This window comes from Balaenoptera physalus (genome assembly GCF_965194825.1).
Source record: "Balaenoptera physalus genome assembly, chromosome: 10".
In the NCBI taxonomy this organism is placed as follows: domain Eukaryota; kingdom Metazoa; phylum Chordata; class Mammalia; order Artiodactyla; family Balaenopteridae; genus Balaenoptera; species Balaenoptera physalus.
The window spans coordinates 47,101,641-47,121,872 of NC_138889.1; the positions used below are offsets into that span (position 1 = coordinate 47,101,641).

The 20,232-nt window shown below is 37.5% G+C and overlaps 1 protein-coding gene across 2 annotated transcripts in view; it reads right to left on the bottom strand.

Annotated features, from left to right (window-relative positions):
- Positions 1-20,232, bottom strand: part of TYR (tyrosinase) — a 122,718-nt gene that overhangs the window by 83,431 nt on the left and 19,055 nt on the right. For both annotated transcript variants that reach the window (XM_082410178.1, XM_082410179.1), the window contains exon 2: positions 10,371-10,587. In XM_082410178.1, the coding sequence (XP_082266304.1) occupies positions 10,371-10,587 (217 nt within the window). The remainder of the gene's footprint in view (positions 1-10,370; positions 10,588-20,232) is intronic.

The window sequence follows — 20,232 nt, forward strand, 5'->3', positions numbered from 1 at the left end:
ATATACATATTGTACATGTAATATGTATGTTTAATATATAGACATATGTATACATATATATAACATGTATACGTTTAATATATGTATACATTATTTTAAATTATTTAATTATTGCTTTAAATTAATTGCACATATATACGTGCATATATATGCAATTAAAAACTTTTGCTCTGTGAAGGACTCTGTTAGGAGAATGAAAAGACAAGCTACAGACTGGGAGAAAATATTTATAAATCATATATCTGACCAAAGGATTTGTATCTAAAATATGTAAAGAACTCTCAAAACTCAACAGTAAAAAAAACTAAATCCAATTAGAAAATGGGCAAAAGATATGAAGAGGCATTTCATCAAAAAAGATATACAGATAGCATGGCAACTAAGCAAATGAAAAGATGTTTAACATCACTAGCTATTAGGGAAAATCAGATTAAGTCCATCGTGAGATATCACTATATACCTATTAGAACAGCTAAAATACAAAGTAGTGAGAATACCAAATGCTGCTGAAGATGCTGAGGAACTGGGTTTCTCGTACATTGTTGATGGGAATGTAAGATTGTACAGCCACTCTGGGAAATAGTTTAGCAGTTTCTTAAAAAACTAAACATATACTTACCATACAAGCCAGCCATTGCTCTTCTGGACATTTGTGTTGGAGAAATAAAAACTTGCGTCCACACAAAAATCTGTACATGATTGTTCGTAGCTGCTTTATTTGTAGTAGCCCCAAATTGGAAACAACCAAAAGGTCCTTTAATAGGTGATAGTTAAACAAACTGTGGTATATCGAACATGGAATACTACTAGGCAATAGAAAGTAGACTGTTGATACAGGCAACAGCTGGGATAGGTCTCAAGGGCATTATGCCCCTGAAAAAAGCCAGTCCCCTAAGGTCCTATACTCTATGATTCTGTTTAACATTTTCAAAATGACAGAATTATAGAGATAGATAATAGTGCTTGCTAGGGGTTAGGGATGGTAGGAGAATGGAGGCAGATGTGACTCTAAAGAGGTAGCACAAGGGAAATCTTCCTGGTGATGGAATAGTTCTGTGTCTTGATTGTCGTGATGGTTACCTGAATCTCCAGATGTGATAAAATGACATAGAATTTGGGACTTCCCTGGCGGTCTGGTGAGTAAGACTCCACGCTCCCAATGCAGGGGGCCCAGGTTCAATCCCTGGTGGGGGAACTAGATCCCTCATGCCGCAGCTAAGAGTCTGCATGCCACAACTAAAGATCCTGTGTACTGCAACTGAGACCCGGTGCAGCCAAAAATAAATAAATAAATGAAAGAAAAGGGGAGAAAGCAAAACAAACAAACAAAAAAAAACTCACAAGTTAAAAAAACAATGACATAGAATTTCCAGACATATGTATCAATATTAACTTCCTGGTTTTGATATTGTACTATAATCATGTAAAATGTACCCATTGGAGGAAACTGGGTGAAGAGTACCTAGGAACTTTCTGTACTTCTGCAACTTCCTGTATAATTGTTTTAACACAAAAAGTATTTTTAAAATCCTCCCGGAGTTATGTAGAATCCATAGACTATATATTAGTTATTCTTAACAAGGTGAAAAACATTGTTTTAATGAATTTATGCCCTAAAATGCATGTTAAGAGCCTGGGTTCTGGTGTCAAGTAACCTTGAAACTCAGCTCTTTATTTAGCAGCCATACGTCATGAAAAATAACTTATTGTCTCCAAGTCTCAATTTCCTTTCCTGTTAAAATATAATCATGGCAATAATAATAATAATAATACCTACCTTGTGGCATCTTTACAAAGATTAGAATAATATATATATTGATCTTAGCACAGTGTCTGACATCTAAATATACCTCAATAAACGGGAGTTGAAATTTAAAAAAAAAAAAGAAATTATCACTAATTAAGTTTTGGTAGAGAAAGAAAAAGAAGATCAAGAGTTATCAGAAGATATTTTTAAAAATACTGCTGCTATTCCAATTTTATATGTGTGAAGATGTATTTTCTTCAAGTTCTTCAATCAAACACCACATCATAATATGTTGAGTATAGAGGCAGACGTAGAATCCAGATCTCTTCTTTTTGCAAATATATAAATCAGTGCCATGCCATTTACTATTTTTTGAAAATATATTGTAATTATGTTATCTATACTAGCATGTAATGATTAATATTTATAATTTTAATGAATCAATAAATATTTTCAAATCTTCTCAGTTTTAGTTTTAAAAATGCTAAGTAGCCATCAATATAACTCACATAAACAAAAGCTTTGTGGAGTTCTCCAAAGAGCTGTAAATAGATACTGAAATCAAAATATCTTATTGAACAGATCAATTGCTGTAGAAGATTATAAAGCAGTCCTACGTATACATGAGACATAGCCAATTTGTCTTTCGTTCCTGAAGTCTCTCAACTCATATTTGTTAAGTGAATAAATGCATAAAATAGAATTCTGCTTTTTCTTTGCAGTGTTTATCGCTAATGAGTGGTGGTATTTTCACCAAGATTTGTCCCAACGAAGTGAAATCTCCGAAGACCAAATGCCTGACTCTATATTTAGAAGAGGTACATTATTAATTTGCTCCTTAAAGATCTTCTAGGACCTTAAGTTGAATTATTGGAAAATGATATCATCCTTTAGCAAACAGCCATTTTCCACAGCAGTGAATTCAAATGATGAAAAACTGAATGAAAGCTGTCTATTATGAGTAAATACATATCATGAAGACTAGTAACCTATGCCAAATTATAAGGGAAGTTGGGATGACTATTGAAGATTGCAGAGAAGACAGGAGTGGGGGAAAATGGAAACATATCTTGTGTATATAGTAGGAGCTAGGTATGCATACATCCTCACAATAGCCTAAATATGTAATTATTAAATACATTTTTTAAATGAGGGAGAAGATACTCATAATGTTAGAATTGATGCTCCAATATATTGCTATATGCCTTGAAAATTAGTATTTCAATCCACTTTAAAGGGCCCTGTCCCAGTATGGGATGTTTTTCCTCTCTCTCTCTCTAGTGTTGCTTTCTAAAGTGGTGTTTGCCAGTACATAATACCAGCACCTTTTAATTCATAGCGCAGCTGACATGTGTCTTAAATAAATCACTTTACTTTCTCAACATTCACATTTGGCAAGAACAATTTGCGTGCCAGTACAACTGGTAGAAACGGGAAGAAATGGAAGAGTCGTTTAAAAATGTATAAATACATGGGGACTGACCTTTTTCTTTTTTTACAGAGAGAGTTCCAGGGTATACTACTAACACATTTGTTGCTAAAAGTTTACTGAGTATCAAGCAATAATATCCCCAAACTTTAAACTACTTATTCTGTTTTTAAGGGTTTTTTTCTGAAAAAATATACAACTGTGAGTTTCTACCACACAGATGTCTGAACAATGTCAATGGGTCTAAAAAAATTGTTTCTGCAAAAAATTAAAATGCTCAAACAGTCATAGTTTCTAGCAGGCTCTCACTGCACCCTGACTAGAGAGCTTCTAGTGGCCAGATAAAATGAATATATTCTGGTCTTGCCACCCTTCAGCTTTGGGAAGCAAAGCACTGAGTAAGAATTTAAAAGGCATTTGTATATATAGGAATTAAGTTTGACTTGTTTTTTGTGAACCTAACACATAAGTATTAACTCATCCCTGAGAGCAGCTTCTTCCCTAGAAATCTTAAAAACATGCTTGCATATCCACAAAGCCTTCTCCATAATATAGCATTCCGTATTATTTCAGGCTTTTTAAAAAGGTAACATTATCTCCTAATAAAAGAATCACAGTTCAAAGCAAACCCATTTGGAAAATAATATGCAGGACACTTGTTCGAATTTCTTACATGTAATAGGAAGGGTCCTATTTACCCTAAGAACTTGAAGTAAAGAGGAAAAAAATGTTATTCTTCAGGTCAAATGAGTTGAATCAGCTCATTCAACTAGAAGACAGGTTGTCTCCTAAACTCATTAGAATAACTACTTCACTGAAGATGGTGCATCAGCTTAACCAGTGAATATTAAATATCTCAAGACTGTTGTGAGGATTAAGTAATAAAACACGTGGGAAATGAGAATGTCTAGCACATAGAGGTTTTTGTTATTATTATGATCAGGGTCATTGCCTGTTCAGAATATCAACAAGGTTGGCAAGGTGATAATTCTGGGGAGCTAAGTAACCCAGGCTCAGAAAGGTTCTCCTGATCTGGATGAACTCTTTCTCAAAACCCTCCACCTCATTCTGAGTCAGTGTACACCAAACTATACCAAGCTACTCAGCTTTCTGATTCTCTTAGAATTGGTAAAGAAGGTGTGTAGGGGAGGACTTGAGCCTTCCCATCACTAAAATGTCTCACCTCACTTAAACAATCTCCTTAGCATTCTGGTTTATACAACAGTTGTCAATTTAATTTATCTTTGAGTTTGTGTGACCATTTCTGGATATGCTAAGAAAGTCCATTTCTTAGGCAGGAAGACTGGAGACTAGATCATCCTTTGAGACGTCATTGTGCCTGGCCACTGACCTTTGTCTTCAAGTATGCATACTGTTACCTTAAGACTTCATTCAAAATCTCAAAACCCCAGTTAACTTTCATGAAAGCCCAGAGCTCATTTACCCATTTCCTAGACTGCTCCTCAAGAAATTCTGGCAAATGAGGAGGTAAGATACTTCCCAGGTAGTCACAATAAAATAGAAAGGGTGAAAGGGCTGCATGAAAAAACGTTCTAGAGAATCATAATAGATGGATTTTTTTAGAAGAGCTATTACATAAAGCTCTAGTGGTGTATACTTAAGAGGACAAAACAAGGACCAATTATTAGACGTCAGTGGCAGACATTTCATAATTCTCCTCAATGTGATGCTTACCTTTCTGCCTCCTATTTAGTCATCAAGAGTTTCTGATACTCCATACTCTAGAGTCTAGAAGACTTTCTGTACTCTAACCAACTCATCTTCATCTCATTCTCCCTGCCTTGGATAAAGCCCTCACCATTCACCATCCTCCCACAGCTCATTAGTTAGTCTTTCTGCATTCTGCTAAGGGCACTAGATTCAAATCTTTCTGAAACATAGAATCATATCAAGTTCCTGCTTAAAAACCTCTCTTGACTCCCATTGTCTATAGCAGTGTTTCACACAAGGTATTTAGACATGTTCTTGAAGATATGAACATTATATCATGACTTTTAAACTTTGGGTTTTCAAACATATCTCTTCTACAGGGAAGATATGAATGATATTTACAAAGAATAAATGTTAGTTTCTTAATTCCCTAGGGATCTGTGGACATATTCTTAGGAGCCCATTATTTCCCTCTCTGGAGAAGATTTAGAAACATGGGTATTCACGGCATATTCTAAACTTTCCATACCTCTTTGTTATTTCCCATTACAAACTTAATATTCTAGCCATATACATTTTCTCATTTTGCTGTATCTAATCTTATGCTTTCAATATTTCTATTCCACTGCATATGTTGTTCCCACAGCTAGAAATGCCTTTCCTTCTCTGCTCTTCTTGGTGAGAAATTATTGATATTTCAAGATCCGGTTCCAATTTCTCCAGGTTGGGAGATGTTTCTGGCTTAGTTCTGGGTTCCTACCTCATTTTATATTGAGCACCATATTGTGTTTTCCTTATGGGTTTGTGTGATGTTTTCTCACTAGCTGGTGAGCTCCTCAAGGTCAGAAACTGTGTAATAGTCATCTTTTCATGTCTTTGGACTTTTATAATTTCACAGAGTACCAGGTTCATGGAGGACTCTTTAAGTTGAATGCAATTAGATTTTGTCTTAACCTAAAGAACATCCTGTTCTCCCTTATGAGGTAGGTTGATCTCTGTTCTTGAAAGACCATATAGAGATACTGTTATAGTGGGCATCTCAGCAAAATGAGAGATGTTGAACTGAATACATTGAGAAATGTCTTCCAACTATATGTTCCATGGTTCTAAGTTGCACTGTGCTTGGGGCTGAGAACACACCATTAAATTAGAGTTGTTCCTTGTTCCTGCACCTTCTTCTATTTTAGGTAACAGGAGCTGCCTTTGCTCTTGACTCCTTGCTTCTGGGAATTCACTCTGAAAAGCAGTAGCTTTTACCTTCAGAAATGCTCCCTCCCTGGGTCTGTCTCAAGAAAGTTCCTCTTCTATCTTTCCTCCTCCCTATTTTTTTCTCTGCACCTAGCACATCATGATTTATTTTCTCAGGATGCAGTCTATACTTAGTTTGTAAGCTAATTGTCAGAAAAATTAATGACTGATAACTGAGTTGTGAAAAACTAATTCCAGTTTAACATAATAATAGCTGCCATTTTTTGAAGAAATGTTATACGTTCCTTACATGTACTATATTATTTAATCCTTACATGAACCCTCTAAGTTATTATTCTTATCTACATTTTCCAGATGATGAAATGAAGGCCCTGAGAGTTAAATAGCTTACTGAAGGTAACAGATGTAGGAAGTGGTAGAGTTTAGATCAAATCCCAGTCAGTTTGGTTGCCTTTAACCACTTCCCTAAACTGCGAGCCCACCCCATTCCCCAATACCCACAGCAGTACAATTTTTGCATTATCATTATTATAAAGTGTGAAATACGGGACACCATGGGTAGTCAGAGATTTGCACATGAGAAGATTCTTCTTTGAACCGAATAGCCCATACTCCACAGGGACCACCTAATCAGAAGACTACCTTTTATAATGTATACTAATTCTTCTTTGCTTTATGTGTCTCTTCTATACAATTCATAAATCACACATTTTCAATCTTTACTTCAGCATTTAAATCCAAGAGGAAAGCTGAGGTTACATAAATAACTTCAGTAGACAAAAATGCAACAGTTCCTCCATCCCAGGGCTGGCTGTGGGAGCTTGTTGTATGGGAAATACATCACATACTTCTCATGAGACCCAAAAGAAAAAAAGGGCAGCAATAACTGTGAGGTTCAATCAAAACTGACAATTCAATTCCACCTGCATTTATTGAGAGAGGAGAGTGCAGTGTTTGCCAGTGCTCGTGCTTCTCCAGTCCTGCTTTCCTGGCAGCTGTACTCACTTGAGCACTCCTTGTAGACCAGACATCACACATCCCCACCTCCCATCCTGGTTTTGAGACCAAATGTGTCTCTCGAGTGAGCAAAATGTTCTCTCGACCTTTGTCTTTGTCCTTCCCCACTGAAAGGAATGAATGTTTCTTGGAGATATGGCTGATTCCAGGCTTTGGGCAGTGTAGGTACAAGGTGACTCTAGAATATTTTGTTGTACTAGAAAAAAAGAAAGAGCTAAAAAAAATGATAGGGTCATGAAACAGAGACATAGAATTGGCTTGAAGGTGTGCCCAATGGTGAAATCTGGGACCATTTTTGTACAGTGGGGAATCTGGTCCACACGTAAAACAGGTGATCAAATTAGCATCACCAAAGTGAGACAGAGGGTCATCGTGTGCCTTCAGATGTTATATGCTCTTAGAAAGACACGAAACCACTTCTGTAAAATTCTGGCTAAGAATACATTACCTGGATCCATTCTACTAAAAATTCTATTAAAAACAGGAGCATTCTGTTAAAAATGGGGGGGGGGGACCGTATTCTCCAAAAATGTGAATCTCATCAGAAAAAAAAAAGGCTGTGGAAATATTTCATATTAAAAGAAGGCTAAAGAGACATGGCAACTAAATGCCATCTGACCCTAGACTGGACTCTTTTACAGAGAAGAAAATGCTGTAAAGGATATTATTAGTGTATTGAAAAAAATGCAATATAAACAGTAAATTAGATTAAAGCATTACATCTGTATAGAATTTACTGAAGTTGATAACTGTTCTGTGGTTATGTAAGAGAATATTCTTGTTCTTAGGAAAAACACACTGAAATATCCAAGGGTAAAGGGTTCTGATCTATACAATTTACCCTCAGATGGTTCAGAATGAGAGAGACAAAGAAAAAAACAAGATAAAGTGTAAATGGTAAGTGAATCTCGGTAGAAGGTATATGTGTGGTTTTGCACAGTTTTTATTGTTGTAATTTTTCTGTAAGCTTAAAATTATTTCTAAAGAAGAGAGTAAATAAATGTGTCCCTGATCAGGAAAAGCTCTTGTTGGTGGCTCAGATCAATGTTTTCTAACATTTTGCTACCAGTAAATAGGCTTCATACAACAGGCATAGACAAACTAAGTGATGGGTTAGGTGCAATTGGAAGAGCCCTAGATATTATTTATGTTTTCATTTATCAAACACATACTGAACACCTATTATGTGCCAGATAATGTGCTACAATGTCTTTTCTCTCCTTCTCAAGAAAACATACTAGACTATGAGTAAATAAGAATAGTTTATTGGAAAAAAAATAATTCACAGATATAACTTATTAGTATTTGCAAATTATTGACAATAAATGTGATGTCCTCTACTGACTCTGCGCATTAGAAACTCATTTGAAAGCCACTGGCTGAGCTGACATGGCTCGAGCCCATTTTCTTCTTTGACTTGAGGCCCAGAGAAGTGAGGCTCCCCTACCTTCTTTCCGTGATCAGCCCATGTTCCTTAATAACAAAGTTTATGCTTTCTCACTGTTAGAAAATCTGCCTGAATAACCTATAATGTACTATAATTCCCTTAAGGATGGAGCCCCACTTTATAATGTCATTAAGTCAGCATCTGGAATCCTGCTATTAACCCCTGCACAGTCCAACAGGATGCCCAATGCACCCACGTGGTGAACACCAACTTGTCTGTGTGCCTTCGTCGAAGTCTGTAGGCTCAGACTCCTGGGCACCAGGCATTGCCTTCTCGTGTTATATTATTGAAGGACTAGCTTGATATTTTCAACCTTCAAGAAACGCTCAACTCACTCAGGGTCATCAGAGTACAATGGAAAGGACTCTTGGATTTTGGCACTTGCCAAATCTAGGAACAGATTTAGCTCTGCCACTTACCGAATGGGTGGTAGCCAAATTACTGATATCTCTGATCCTGTTTCCTCTCTTTAAATTGGAAATAATGATGCTATCTTCCTCAGAGGATGGTTGTAAGAATTAAGTGAGATGGTATGATACAGAATCTTTGGCACGGTGCCTTGCACATAGAGATTACTTGGAAAACGTTAATTACTAATATTATTTAAGGAAAATAAACACAATTTTTATTCTAATAGCTGCGCCGAGGTTCCTCTTTAGGGTGATAACTCTCCTTGTTTAAATTGCTTCTGAGGTAGAGCAAGGCCCTAAGACCTTCTGGATTAGAAAAATATAGGGAAATGAAAGAGACAGAGACACTATTCTGCACAGCTGAGCAACAGAAATTAGAGGACAAAGCAACAATCACAATGACAAGAAACAAACAAAAAAAGTTAAGGAGGAAGAAATAGGAAAAGAGAAAGTTTTGTCTCCATGGTAGGGTGCCAAAGAGTTTTTAGGAGGTGGAATGTCTAGTGTTAAATTTTGAGTTATCTGCCTTGCCAGAATTGGTCCCCTATGTCTCCCCAGAACTCAGATTAAATCTGTAACTTGAGTGAATATTCCTATTTTTTGTTTGTTTGTAGGTTTGTTTCCATAATGAAAATTGAGGTGGCAGAGATGGGTTTCATGACTGGGTCAGCGCTGAGCAGAGAAGAATGAACAGGTGCTGAAGGGAAGATGCAAGTAAAGTTGAAAGCTTTTCAGGAGAAATAGGTAGACCTTAGAAGAGACTATGAGAAGGAATCTCTGACGAAACACAGAAATCTTGAGGGATAACGGGATGGGGCCTTAACCTTACATGGGGATTTTACCCTTATTATAGTTAAAAGAACAGACTTGTCTCAAAGAGGCTAGCATTCAGAATATTTTATTTTTTCTTTTCTTTTCTTTTATTTATTTATTTTTTTTACTAGCTCACCTGTTTATTGTAGAAGGATGTAACCCAGGAACAGCCAGATGGAAGAGATGCAGAGGGCAAGGTGCAAGCTACAGAATATTTTAAACTAGATAAAAATACTAAAAGTTAGAAAAATATGATAGGTCCACAGTCCTATATCTATAATTCCAAAATACAAAAAGGTCAAAAAATGTATTATTTTGTTTGGCGCCAATATTTTTTTAGTGGAAAACCTGACTTTATTCTCCATTAGGCTGCCTCTTGTCTCAATTTATTGACCTGGTGGGTACCTTCATACATTTTGCTGAAGAGTTATTCATGTTTCAGATTATATGTGCCCCCCACACTCTCCTAGGGTTATTGGTCATATATATACACATGCCACATGCCCTTACTCAACTCAGAAAATTCTGAATTCTCAAACACTTCTGGACCCAGGATTTTGGATAAGAGATTATAAACATGAATTCAGAAAAAAAGAAAATTTAAATGAGTGGATAAAAGGGGATTACCTTCCAGTGTATTTCTAAAGCTGAAGTTGGCAGCTTTGTCCATGGAACCCGATTCATACTGGGTCAAACTCAGGCAAAATTCCACATCAGCTGAGGAGGGGAGCCTTGGGGTCCTGGCTTTGTCGTGGTTTCCAGGATTGCGCAGTATCGGTCCCTCGGACGTCCCGTTGCATAAAGCGTGACGGCTATTGTACTCCTCTAATTGGCTGCAGATGACCTGCACAAAACACCTTTATGTTAAAGGGGTGTTGTCTCCACTTCTAAGTCAAAGGGGGAAGGTAGGGAGGTTGAGGTTCCTGATTACCATATTTGGATTTCTAATTATCAGGAGATTAATGTTTTAAAGTAAATTGTTGTAGGAAGCAGCTTTCTGAGGGTTGCAGAATAACCCACGAATGTTAAAATTCAGAACAGAGTTCTAGTCTTGCATCTACCACTTGAGAAAATAAATTAAATACCATAGGTCTCATCTAGCAAATGGGGATAATAATAACTACTTCATATAATTGTTGTCAAATATTTATTTGGTGGGAAAATTAATTTGACAATCATCTGTTACATATCCATTGTGTGACTTTCATATGCCCTTGAAGCTAGCCATGGCCCAGAGTTCAGGTCTGTACCCTCTTCTTTTATTTCTCTCTGTAACTTCTTCTTTGGATCTGATGACCAGTTTCATGGCTTACAGGCCACTATATGATAAGAATTTCCTAATTCCTATCTGAAGTCCAAAAGCACTCCTCTGAACTCTAACCCTGTATATCCATCTCCAACTTCATATTTCAATGTTATCTCACAGGCATCTCAAATGGAACACTTAAAAATCAAAAATTTGTTCCTTTGTAATAGCCTATAAGGGAAAAGAACCTGAATAAAAAAAGATATATAGGTATGTATAACTGAATCACTTTGCTGTACACCTGAAACTAACACAGTAGATAAAGTGGTTGTTTGTCAAACTTGTAAATCAACTATACTTTAATTTAAAAAATTAATTAAAAAAAGAATTTTTAAAATAAAAAAACTTAAAATAAAAAGATTTAAAAAAAATTGTTCCTCTCCCTCTATTTCCTATCACATCAACTATCCTGCAGCTTAAACCAGAAGCCCATGAATCTTCATTTTTAAGCCAGAGACTGTTACCATTTGTATTTTGTTCCCCTTTATCTTTCACATTAAAACCATCAGCCAATCTGTCAATTCTGCCTCCAGAATACATCTTGAATCTTTATTTGTTTACAAATTCTGTGATCCAACTGCTGAAGTCAGACTGGCTACTCTTCTCTGGGCATCACTCATGCTTCTCCATCCCACATCTTTGTTCTTGCCTAAGCGTGTTCACTCCTTGCCATTTATCTGATATTCTACCTAAACTTCAAGGCCAAACCAATATTCTGAAAAAAACAGACATTGTCAACTCTGACTTAAAAAGTAAATCAAAAGGGTCCAACTCTAAAATATGAAGAAATTTTAGAAATCCTTCACCAAATTATTTTGCTTACAGTTTCACTTATATGTAGGCAGAAGACTGAACTATGATAAAATTATTTGATTAAATAAGTCAAAAGGAGCTCTTTCAATAAATATGAAATAAAAATGCTAAGTGATTTAAAAAAACATTATAATTTAACTGGCAGGTTTTTTCTCAGTGGTTTATAAGTTAATTCTTCATCTTAAAATCATTGATGCCGGGCTTCCCTGGTGGCGCAGTGGTTGAGAGTCTGCCTGCCCATGCAGGGGACACGGGTTCGAGCCCTGGTCTGGGAAGATCCCACATGCTGCGGAGCAACTGGGCCCGTGAGCCACAACTACTGAGCCTGCGCATCTGGAGCCTGTGCTCCGCAACAAGAGAGGCCGTGATAGTGAGAGGCCCGCGCACCGCGATGAAGAGTGGCGCCCACTTGCCACAACTAGAGAAAGCCCTAGCACAGAAATGAAGACCCAACATAGCCAATAATAAATAAAAATAAATAAATTTTAAAAAAATCATTGATGCCTTAGGTTCCATGATGGCAATTAAGCAGGTAGCAAGATATCAGCCTTAAACAAAAGCATAAAATGCAGGAGAGGCCACACTGCCATCCGTGACTGTTCACCGTGGGCACTTAGTCTGTAGGAGGCCTGTGCCCACTGAGTAGATAAAGTGGTTGTTTGTCAAACTCAAACTTGACTCACTTTAATCTCCCTTGATAAACAGTCAGTATCACTTCCTTTAAAAAAATAGTAATCTCCATGAGGATAACTTTCTTTTTTTCGTTACTGTTTATTCCTAGAATCTATAATAGAGGCTCTATAACAATTTGATGGGAGAATAAACAAGTCAATGGATGAACCAGTGAATCTTCAACTACCAACACGTGTTGCACATCGTTTTTAGCCAGTCCTGTTACTGATACCAACATTTGCCCTAGAAGATACTTCCAAAAATATATCGTTTGTATTAAATATATACTGAGGCCCCACTCTCAATAGGGAAGGCATCTCTGTGTACATTTTTTTCAATTCACAAATGACCTTGTAGGTTTATATGATTTTATCCCTATTTTAATGACGAGGAAACTGAGTGTGGAAGAGTATAAAAGGCTAGTAGGATCTAAAACCCTGTATTATGATTAATAATTTTATGGGCAACAGGCAAGGCACATGGAACAATATTTTAAAAGTGAAGTCTTCTTGGTCAACTGCTTGCACCACAGTTAGGAATAATTAAAACAATCCTATCAGTCTCCTGCTCCAGTGAGTTGGCAATCTATAAGAATGTAAAAGCAAATTAAATCACCATCAGGTGGAACTGAATGAGGCTTGCCCCCCCGGGAATGGCTGCTACTGTGTTATACAACAGACACTTAGAGAAGCTTTTCATTTCTGGTCACTAAGATATCATTTATGAATTGAAGGGTTGTGTGTTGGAAAAGAATTAGTTTCCAAAGTCATGTAGGTGTGGGCTTCAACTCTGGCTCAGCTACTTACTAGCAATGGGTCAATGAGTATATTATTTAGGCTTGCTGAGTCTCAATTTCTTCAACTGTAATATGAAATAATAAATATTACATATTAATGTATAATTTATTATATTTATTATTATTATATTAATAAAATAATAAAATGCAGTTTCTGGCTCAACAGATGTCAGTTTCTTCAGACTTCATGACATTCCTCAATCCTTTTGCCCATGCATAATTGAGAACTTGAATTGTTGGGTGACTTGTCTAAGGTCATATGATGTTCAGAGCCAGGACTAGAACATTAATCCACAGTCCTCCTGACTCCAAAGCTACATCCAGTAGATTTATGACTGCCTGTAAATGGCTTAGGGATGGTTGAATAAAGCTAACTTAACTTTTGCATTGAGTGTAATATATTGGATTCCTTTAAAATGTCGATTAACTAGACATCACAGCAGGGATATAGATGAAATCATTGTCATTCCTGTTTGAATAATAAACCATATCAGGATATTTTCAAAAGATCCTACTGCCTAAAAGACTCCTACAGCAGACTCAGTTAAATTAGAGAGGATTGAATGAAACTATTTTTGCTGAAATGCCAACAGCCAAGTGGCTAAATGTTCAGAGGACAATGTATTAGTAACAAGGAAGAAATCTACCCCAGTTCCAGAAATAATTTGAAAAACTTAATCTCAAATTATTGTTTTTATATTTGATACAGCAGGAGAGGCAGGGTAGGAGAAAGTGTTATCACTATGGTTATCATGGAGATTGCAGTCAGACATGGTTTCCAAATTGAGGAAATTACTTAAGCTCTCTGAATATCAAGGTTTTTCATCTGTAAATGGGGGCTATAACAACTTTTTATGAAGGATCAAATAATTTTACCCAAGTAAAGGATTTAGTATATAGTGCCAAGTACAGAGTGTTTAATAATGGCAGCTATTATATTATTATTGAATACAAGACCATTGGGCAGGCCACCAAATTGTTAACCCTGACTCTGTAACACTGGATGAATAGTCATTATTAAAATAACTGTCATCAATATATCATGTAAAGATATATTATGATAATTTCCATACATGGAACTCAAAGAATATGTCAGATACTAAACCAGTCATTTTACATTAACAGATTTCATTGAATCCCTTTACTATAATGCTTTAAGATATGTTATTCTAATTTTAAAGAAAAAAAGGTCTCAGAATAATTAAGTAACTTGTCCAGGATTTTGTAGCTAAGTAAGTTACAAAAGTCATGTTTTTATGACTCAAAAGACTATACCCTTTCCACTGCATTATTCTACTTTCCATTCCATTTAGTATTTTCATCAACACAGAAAACACACATATATGATAACTGCACCCCATTTTTTTCTGTTGAGAAAAAAAACAAAGGTCAAAGATTCCAAATAACTTGTCCTATAACATCTGGTAAGTAGCAGAGGTAGAATCTGGTAAGTGGCAGAAGTCTTCTGATGAGGAATTTGTTCTTTTTCTGTTTCAACACAGGTTTCACAGGTTTTTCTGTTTCAACACTTATAACATATGATTTGGGGGAAACAGATCAAGCTGTCCCAAGTCAAATAAAAAAAGGAGATATAGAAAGAAGAAACAGATGTATTAATGGAGAAAGTGAACTTAGTGTTCTCTTAAACATAAAGAAATAGCAACAAACAACCAGTTATTAAAAGCTTTAGGAGCGGGATCTTGGGGCAAGATGGCGGAAGAGTAAGACGTGGAAATCACCTTCCTTCCCACAGATACATTAGGAATACATCTACACGTGGAACTGCTCCTACAGAACACCCACTGAACGCTGGCAGAAAACGTCAGACCTCCCAAAAGGCAAGAAACTCCCCCCGTACTTGGGTAGGGCAAAAGAAAAAAGAAATAACAGAGACAAAAGAATAGGGACGGGACCTGCACCAGTGGGAGGGAGCTGTGAAGGAGGAAAGATTTCCACGCACTAGGAAGCCCCTTCGCGGGCGGAGACTGCGGGTGGCAGAGGGGGGAAGCTTCGGAGCCACGGCAGAGAGCACAGCCACAGGGGTGCGGAGGGCAAAGCGGAGAGATTCCTGCAGAGAGGCTCGGCGCCGAGCAGCACTCTCCAGCCCGAGAGGCTTCTCTGCTCCCCCGCCGGGGCGGGCGGGGCTGGGAACTGAGGCTCCGGCTTCGGTCGGATCGCAGGGAGAGGACTGGGGTTGGCTTCGTGAACACAGCCTGAAGGGGCTAGTGCGCCACGGCTAGCCGGGAGGGAGTCTGGGAAAAAGTCTGGACCTGCCGAAGAGGCAAGAGACTTTTTCTTGCCTCTTTGTTTCCTGGTGCGCGAGGAGAGGGGATTCAGAGCGCCGCCTAAACGAGCTCCAGAGACGCGAGCTGCGGCTATCAGCGCGGACCCCAGAGACGGGCAGGAGACGCTAAGGCTGCTGCTGCCGCCACCAAGAAGCCTGTGTGCAAGCACAGGTCACTCACTATCCACACCTCCCCTCCCGGGAGCCTGTTTAGTCCGCCACTGCCAGGCTCCTGAAATCCGGGGACAACTTCCCCGGGAGAACGCACGGCGCGCCTCAGGCTGGTGCAGCGTCACGCCGGCCGCTGCCGCCGTAGGCCCGCCCCGCATACATACCCCTCCCTCCCCCTGCCTGAGTGAGCCAGAGCCCCCAAAACAGCTGCTCCTTTAACCCCATCCTGTGTGAGCGAAGAACACACGCCCTCAGGCGACCTACACGCAAAGGCAGGTCCAAATCCAAAGCTGAACCCCGGGAGCTGTGCGAACAAAGAAGAGAAAGGGAAATTTCTCCCAGCAGCCTCAGAAACAGCGGATTAAAGCTCCACAAACAACTTGAGGTACGCTGCATCTGTGGACTACCTGAATAGACAATGAATCATCCCAAATTCAGGAGGTGGACTTTGGGAGCAGGATATATTAATTTTTCCCCTTTTCCTTTTTTTGTGAGTGTATATGTGTATGCTTCTAGGTAAGATTTTGTCTGTATAGCTTTGCTTTCACCATTTGGCCTAGGGTTTGGTCCGTCTGTTTTTTTTTGTTTTTTTTTTTTTACTTAAAAATTTTTTTTTCTTAATAAATTTTTTCTTAATAAATTTTTCCTTATTTTTTATTTTAAAAAATTAAAAAACTTTTTTTCTAAATAAGTTTTTTATTTTTTATTTTAAAAAAATTAAATATTTGTTTTCTTAATAAATTTTTTTCTTAATAATTTTTTCTTATTTTTTATTATAAATAATTAATAAATGTATTTTTTAAAATTAAAAAAAATTTTCTTAATAAATTTTTCTTAATAATTTTTTTCTTATTTTTTATTATAATAGCTTTATTTTATATTATTTTATCCTCTTTCTTTCTTTCTTTCTTTCTATTTTTTCTCCCTTTTATTCTGAGCTGTGTGGATGAAAGGCTCTTGGTGCTCCAGCCAGGCATCAGGGCTGTGCCTCTGAGGTGGGAGAACCAACTTCAGGACACTGGTCCACAAGAAACCTCCCAGCTCCACGTAATACCAAATGGGGAAAATCTCTCAGAGATCTCCATCTCAACATCAAAACCCAGCTTCACTCAACGACCAGCAAGCTACAGTGCTGGACACCCTATGCCAAACAACTAGCAAGACAGGAACACAGCCCCATCCATTAGCAAAGAGGCTGCCTAAAATCATAAGGCCACAGACACCCCAAAACACACCACCAGACGTGGACGTGCCCAACAGAAAGAAAAGATCCAACCTCATCCACCAGAACACAGGCACTAGTCCCCTCCACCAGGAAGCCTACACAACCCACTGAATGAACCATAGCCACTGGGGACAGATACCAAAAACAACGGGAACTACGAACCTGCAACCTGTGAAAAGGAGACCCCAAACACAGTAAGATAAGTAAAATGAGAAGACAGAAAAACACACAGCACATGAAGGAGCAGGATCAAAACACACCAGACCTAACAAATGAAGAGGAAATAGGCAGTCTACCTGAAAAAGAATTCAGAATAATAATAGTAAAGATGATCCAAAATCTTGGAAATAGAATAGACAAAATGCAAGAAACATTTAACAAGGACGTAGAAGAACTAAAGAGGAACCAAGCAATGATGAAAAACACAATAAATGAAATTAAAAATACTCTAGAAGGGATCAATAGCAGAATAACTGAGGCAGAAGAAAGGATAAGTGACCTGGAAGATAAAATAGTGGAAATAACTACTGCAGAGCAGAATAAAGAAAAAGAATGAAAAGAACTGAGGACAGTCTCAGAGACCTCTGGGACAACATTAAATGCACCAACATTCGAATTATAGGGGTCCCAGAAGAAGAAGAGGAAAAGAAAGGGACTGAGAAAATATTTGAAGAGATTATAGTTGAAAACTTCCCTAACATGGGAAAGGAAATAGTTAATCAAGTCCTGGAAGCACACAGAGTCCCATACAGGATAAATCCAAGGAGAAACACGCCAAGACACATATTAATCAAACTATCAAAAATTAAATATAAATTAAACATATTAAAGGCAGCAAGGGAAAAACAACAAATAACACACAAGGGAATCCCCATAAGGTTAACAGCTGATCTTTCAGCAGAAACTCTGCAAGCCAGAAGGGAGTGGCAGGATATATTTAAAGTGATGAAGGAGAAAAACCTACAGCCAAGATTACTCTACCCAGCAAGGATCTCATTCAGATTTGATGGAGAAATTAAAACCTTTACAGACAAGCAAAAGCTGAGAGAGTTCAGCACCACGAAACCAGCTTTACAACAAATGCTAAAGGAACGTCTCTAGGCAAGAAACACAAGAGAAGGAAAACACCTACAATAACAAACCCAAAACATTTAAGAAAATGGGAATAGGAACATACATATCGATAATAACCTTATATGTAAATGGATTAAATGCTCCCATCAAAAGACACAGACTGGCTGAATGGATACAAAAACAAGACCCATATATATGCTGTCTACAAGAGACCCACTTCAGACCTAAGGACACATACAGACTGAAAGTGAGGGGATGGAAAACGATATTCCATGCAAATGGAAATCAAAAGAAAGCTGAAGTAGCAATTCTCATATCAGACAAAATAGACTTTAAAATAAAGACTATTACAAGAGACAAAGAAGGACACTATATAATGATCAAGGGATCAATCCAAGAAGAAGGTATAACAATTGTAAATATTTATGCACCCAACATAGGAGCACCTCAATACATAAGGCAAATACTAACAGCCATAAAAGGGGAAATCGACAGGAACACAATCATAGTAGGGGACTTTAACAGCCCACTTTCACCAATGGACAGATCATCCAAAATGAAAATAAATAAGGAAACACAAGCTTTAAATGACACATTAAACAAGATGGACTTAATTGATATTTATAGGACATTCCACCCAAAAACAACAGAATACACATTTTTCTCAAGTGCTCATGGAACATTCTCCAGGATAGATCATATCTTGGGTCACAAATCAAGCCTTGGTAAATTTAAGAAAATTGAAATCGTATCAAGTATCTTTTCCGACCACAACGCTATGAGACTAGATATCAATTACAGGAAAAGATCTGTAAAAAATACAAGCACATGGAGGCTACACAATACACTACTTAATAACGAAGTGATCACTGAAGAGATCAAAGGGGCAATCAAAAAATACCTAGAAACAAAGGACAATGGAGACATGACGACCCAAAACCTATGGGATGCAGCAAAAGCAGTTCTAAGAGGGAAGTTTATAGCAATACAAGCCTACATCAAGAAACAGGAAACATCTCGAATAAACAACCTAACCTTGCACCTAAAGCAATTAGAGAAAGAAGAACACAAAAACCCCAAAGCTAGCAGAAGGAAAGAAATCATAAATATCAGATCAGAAATAAATGAAAAAAAAATGAAGGAGACAATAGCAAAGATCAATAAAACTAAAAGCTGGTTCTTTGAGAAGATAACCAAAATTGATAAACCATTAGCCAGACTCATGAAGAGAAAGAGGGAGAAGACTCAAATCAATAGAATTAGAAATGAAAAAGGAGAAGTAACCACTGACACTGCAGAAATACAAACGATCATGAGAGATTACTACAAGCAACTCTATGCCAATAAAATGGACAACCTGGAAGAAATGGACAAGTTCTTAGAAATGCACAACCTGCCGAGACTGAACCAGGAAGAAATAGAAAATATAAACAGACCAATCACAAGCACTGAAATTGAAACTGTGATTAAAAATCTTCCAACAAACAAAAGCCCAGGACCACATGGCTTCACAGGCGAATTCTATAAAACATTTAGAGAAGAGCTAACACCTATCCTTCTCAAACTCTTCCAAAATATTGCAGAGGGAGGAACACTCCCCAACTCATTCTCCGAGGCCACCATCACCCTGATACCAAAACCAGACAAAGATGTCACAAAGAAAGAAAACCACAGGCCAATATCACTGATGAACATAGATGCAAAAATCCTCAACAAAATACTAGCAAACAGAATCCAGCAGCACATTAAAAGGATCATACACCATGATCAAGTGGAGTTCATTCCAGGAATGCAAAGATTCTTCAATATATGCAAATCAATCAACGTGATACACCATATTAACACATTGAAGGAGAAAAACCATATGATCATCTCAATAGATGCAGAGAAAGCTTTCGACAAAATTCAACACCCATTTATGATAAAAGCCCTGCAGAAAGTAGGCATAGAGGGAATTTTCCTCAACAGAATAAAGGCCATATATGACAAACCCACAGCCAACATTGTCCTCAATGGTGAAAAACTGAAACCATTTCCACTAAGATCAGGAACAAGACAAGGTTGCCCACTCTCACCACTATTATTCAACATAGTTTAGAAGTCTTAGCCACAGCAATCAGAGAAGAAAAAGAAATAAAAGGAATCCAA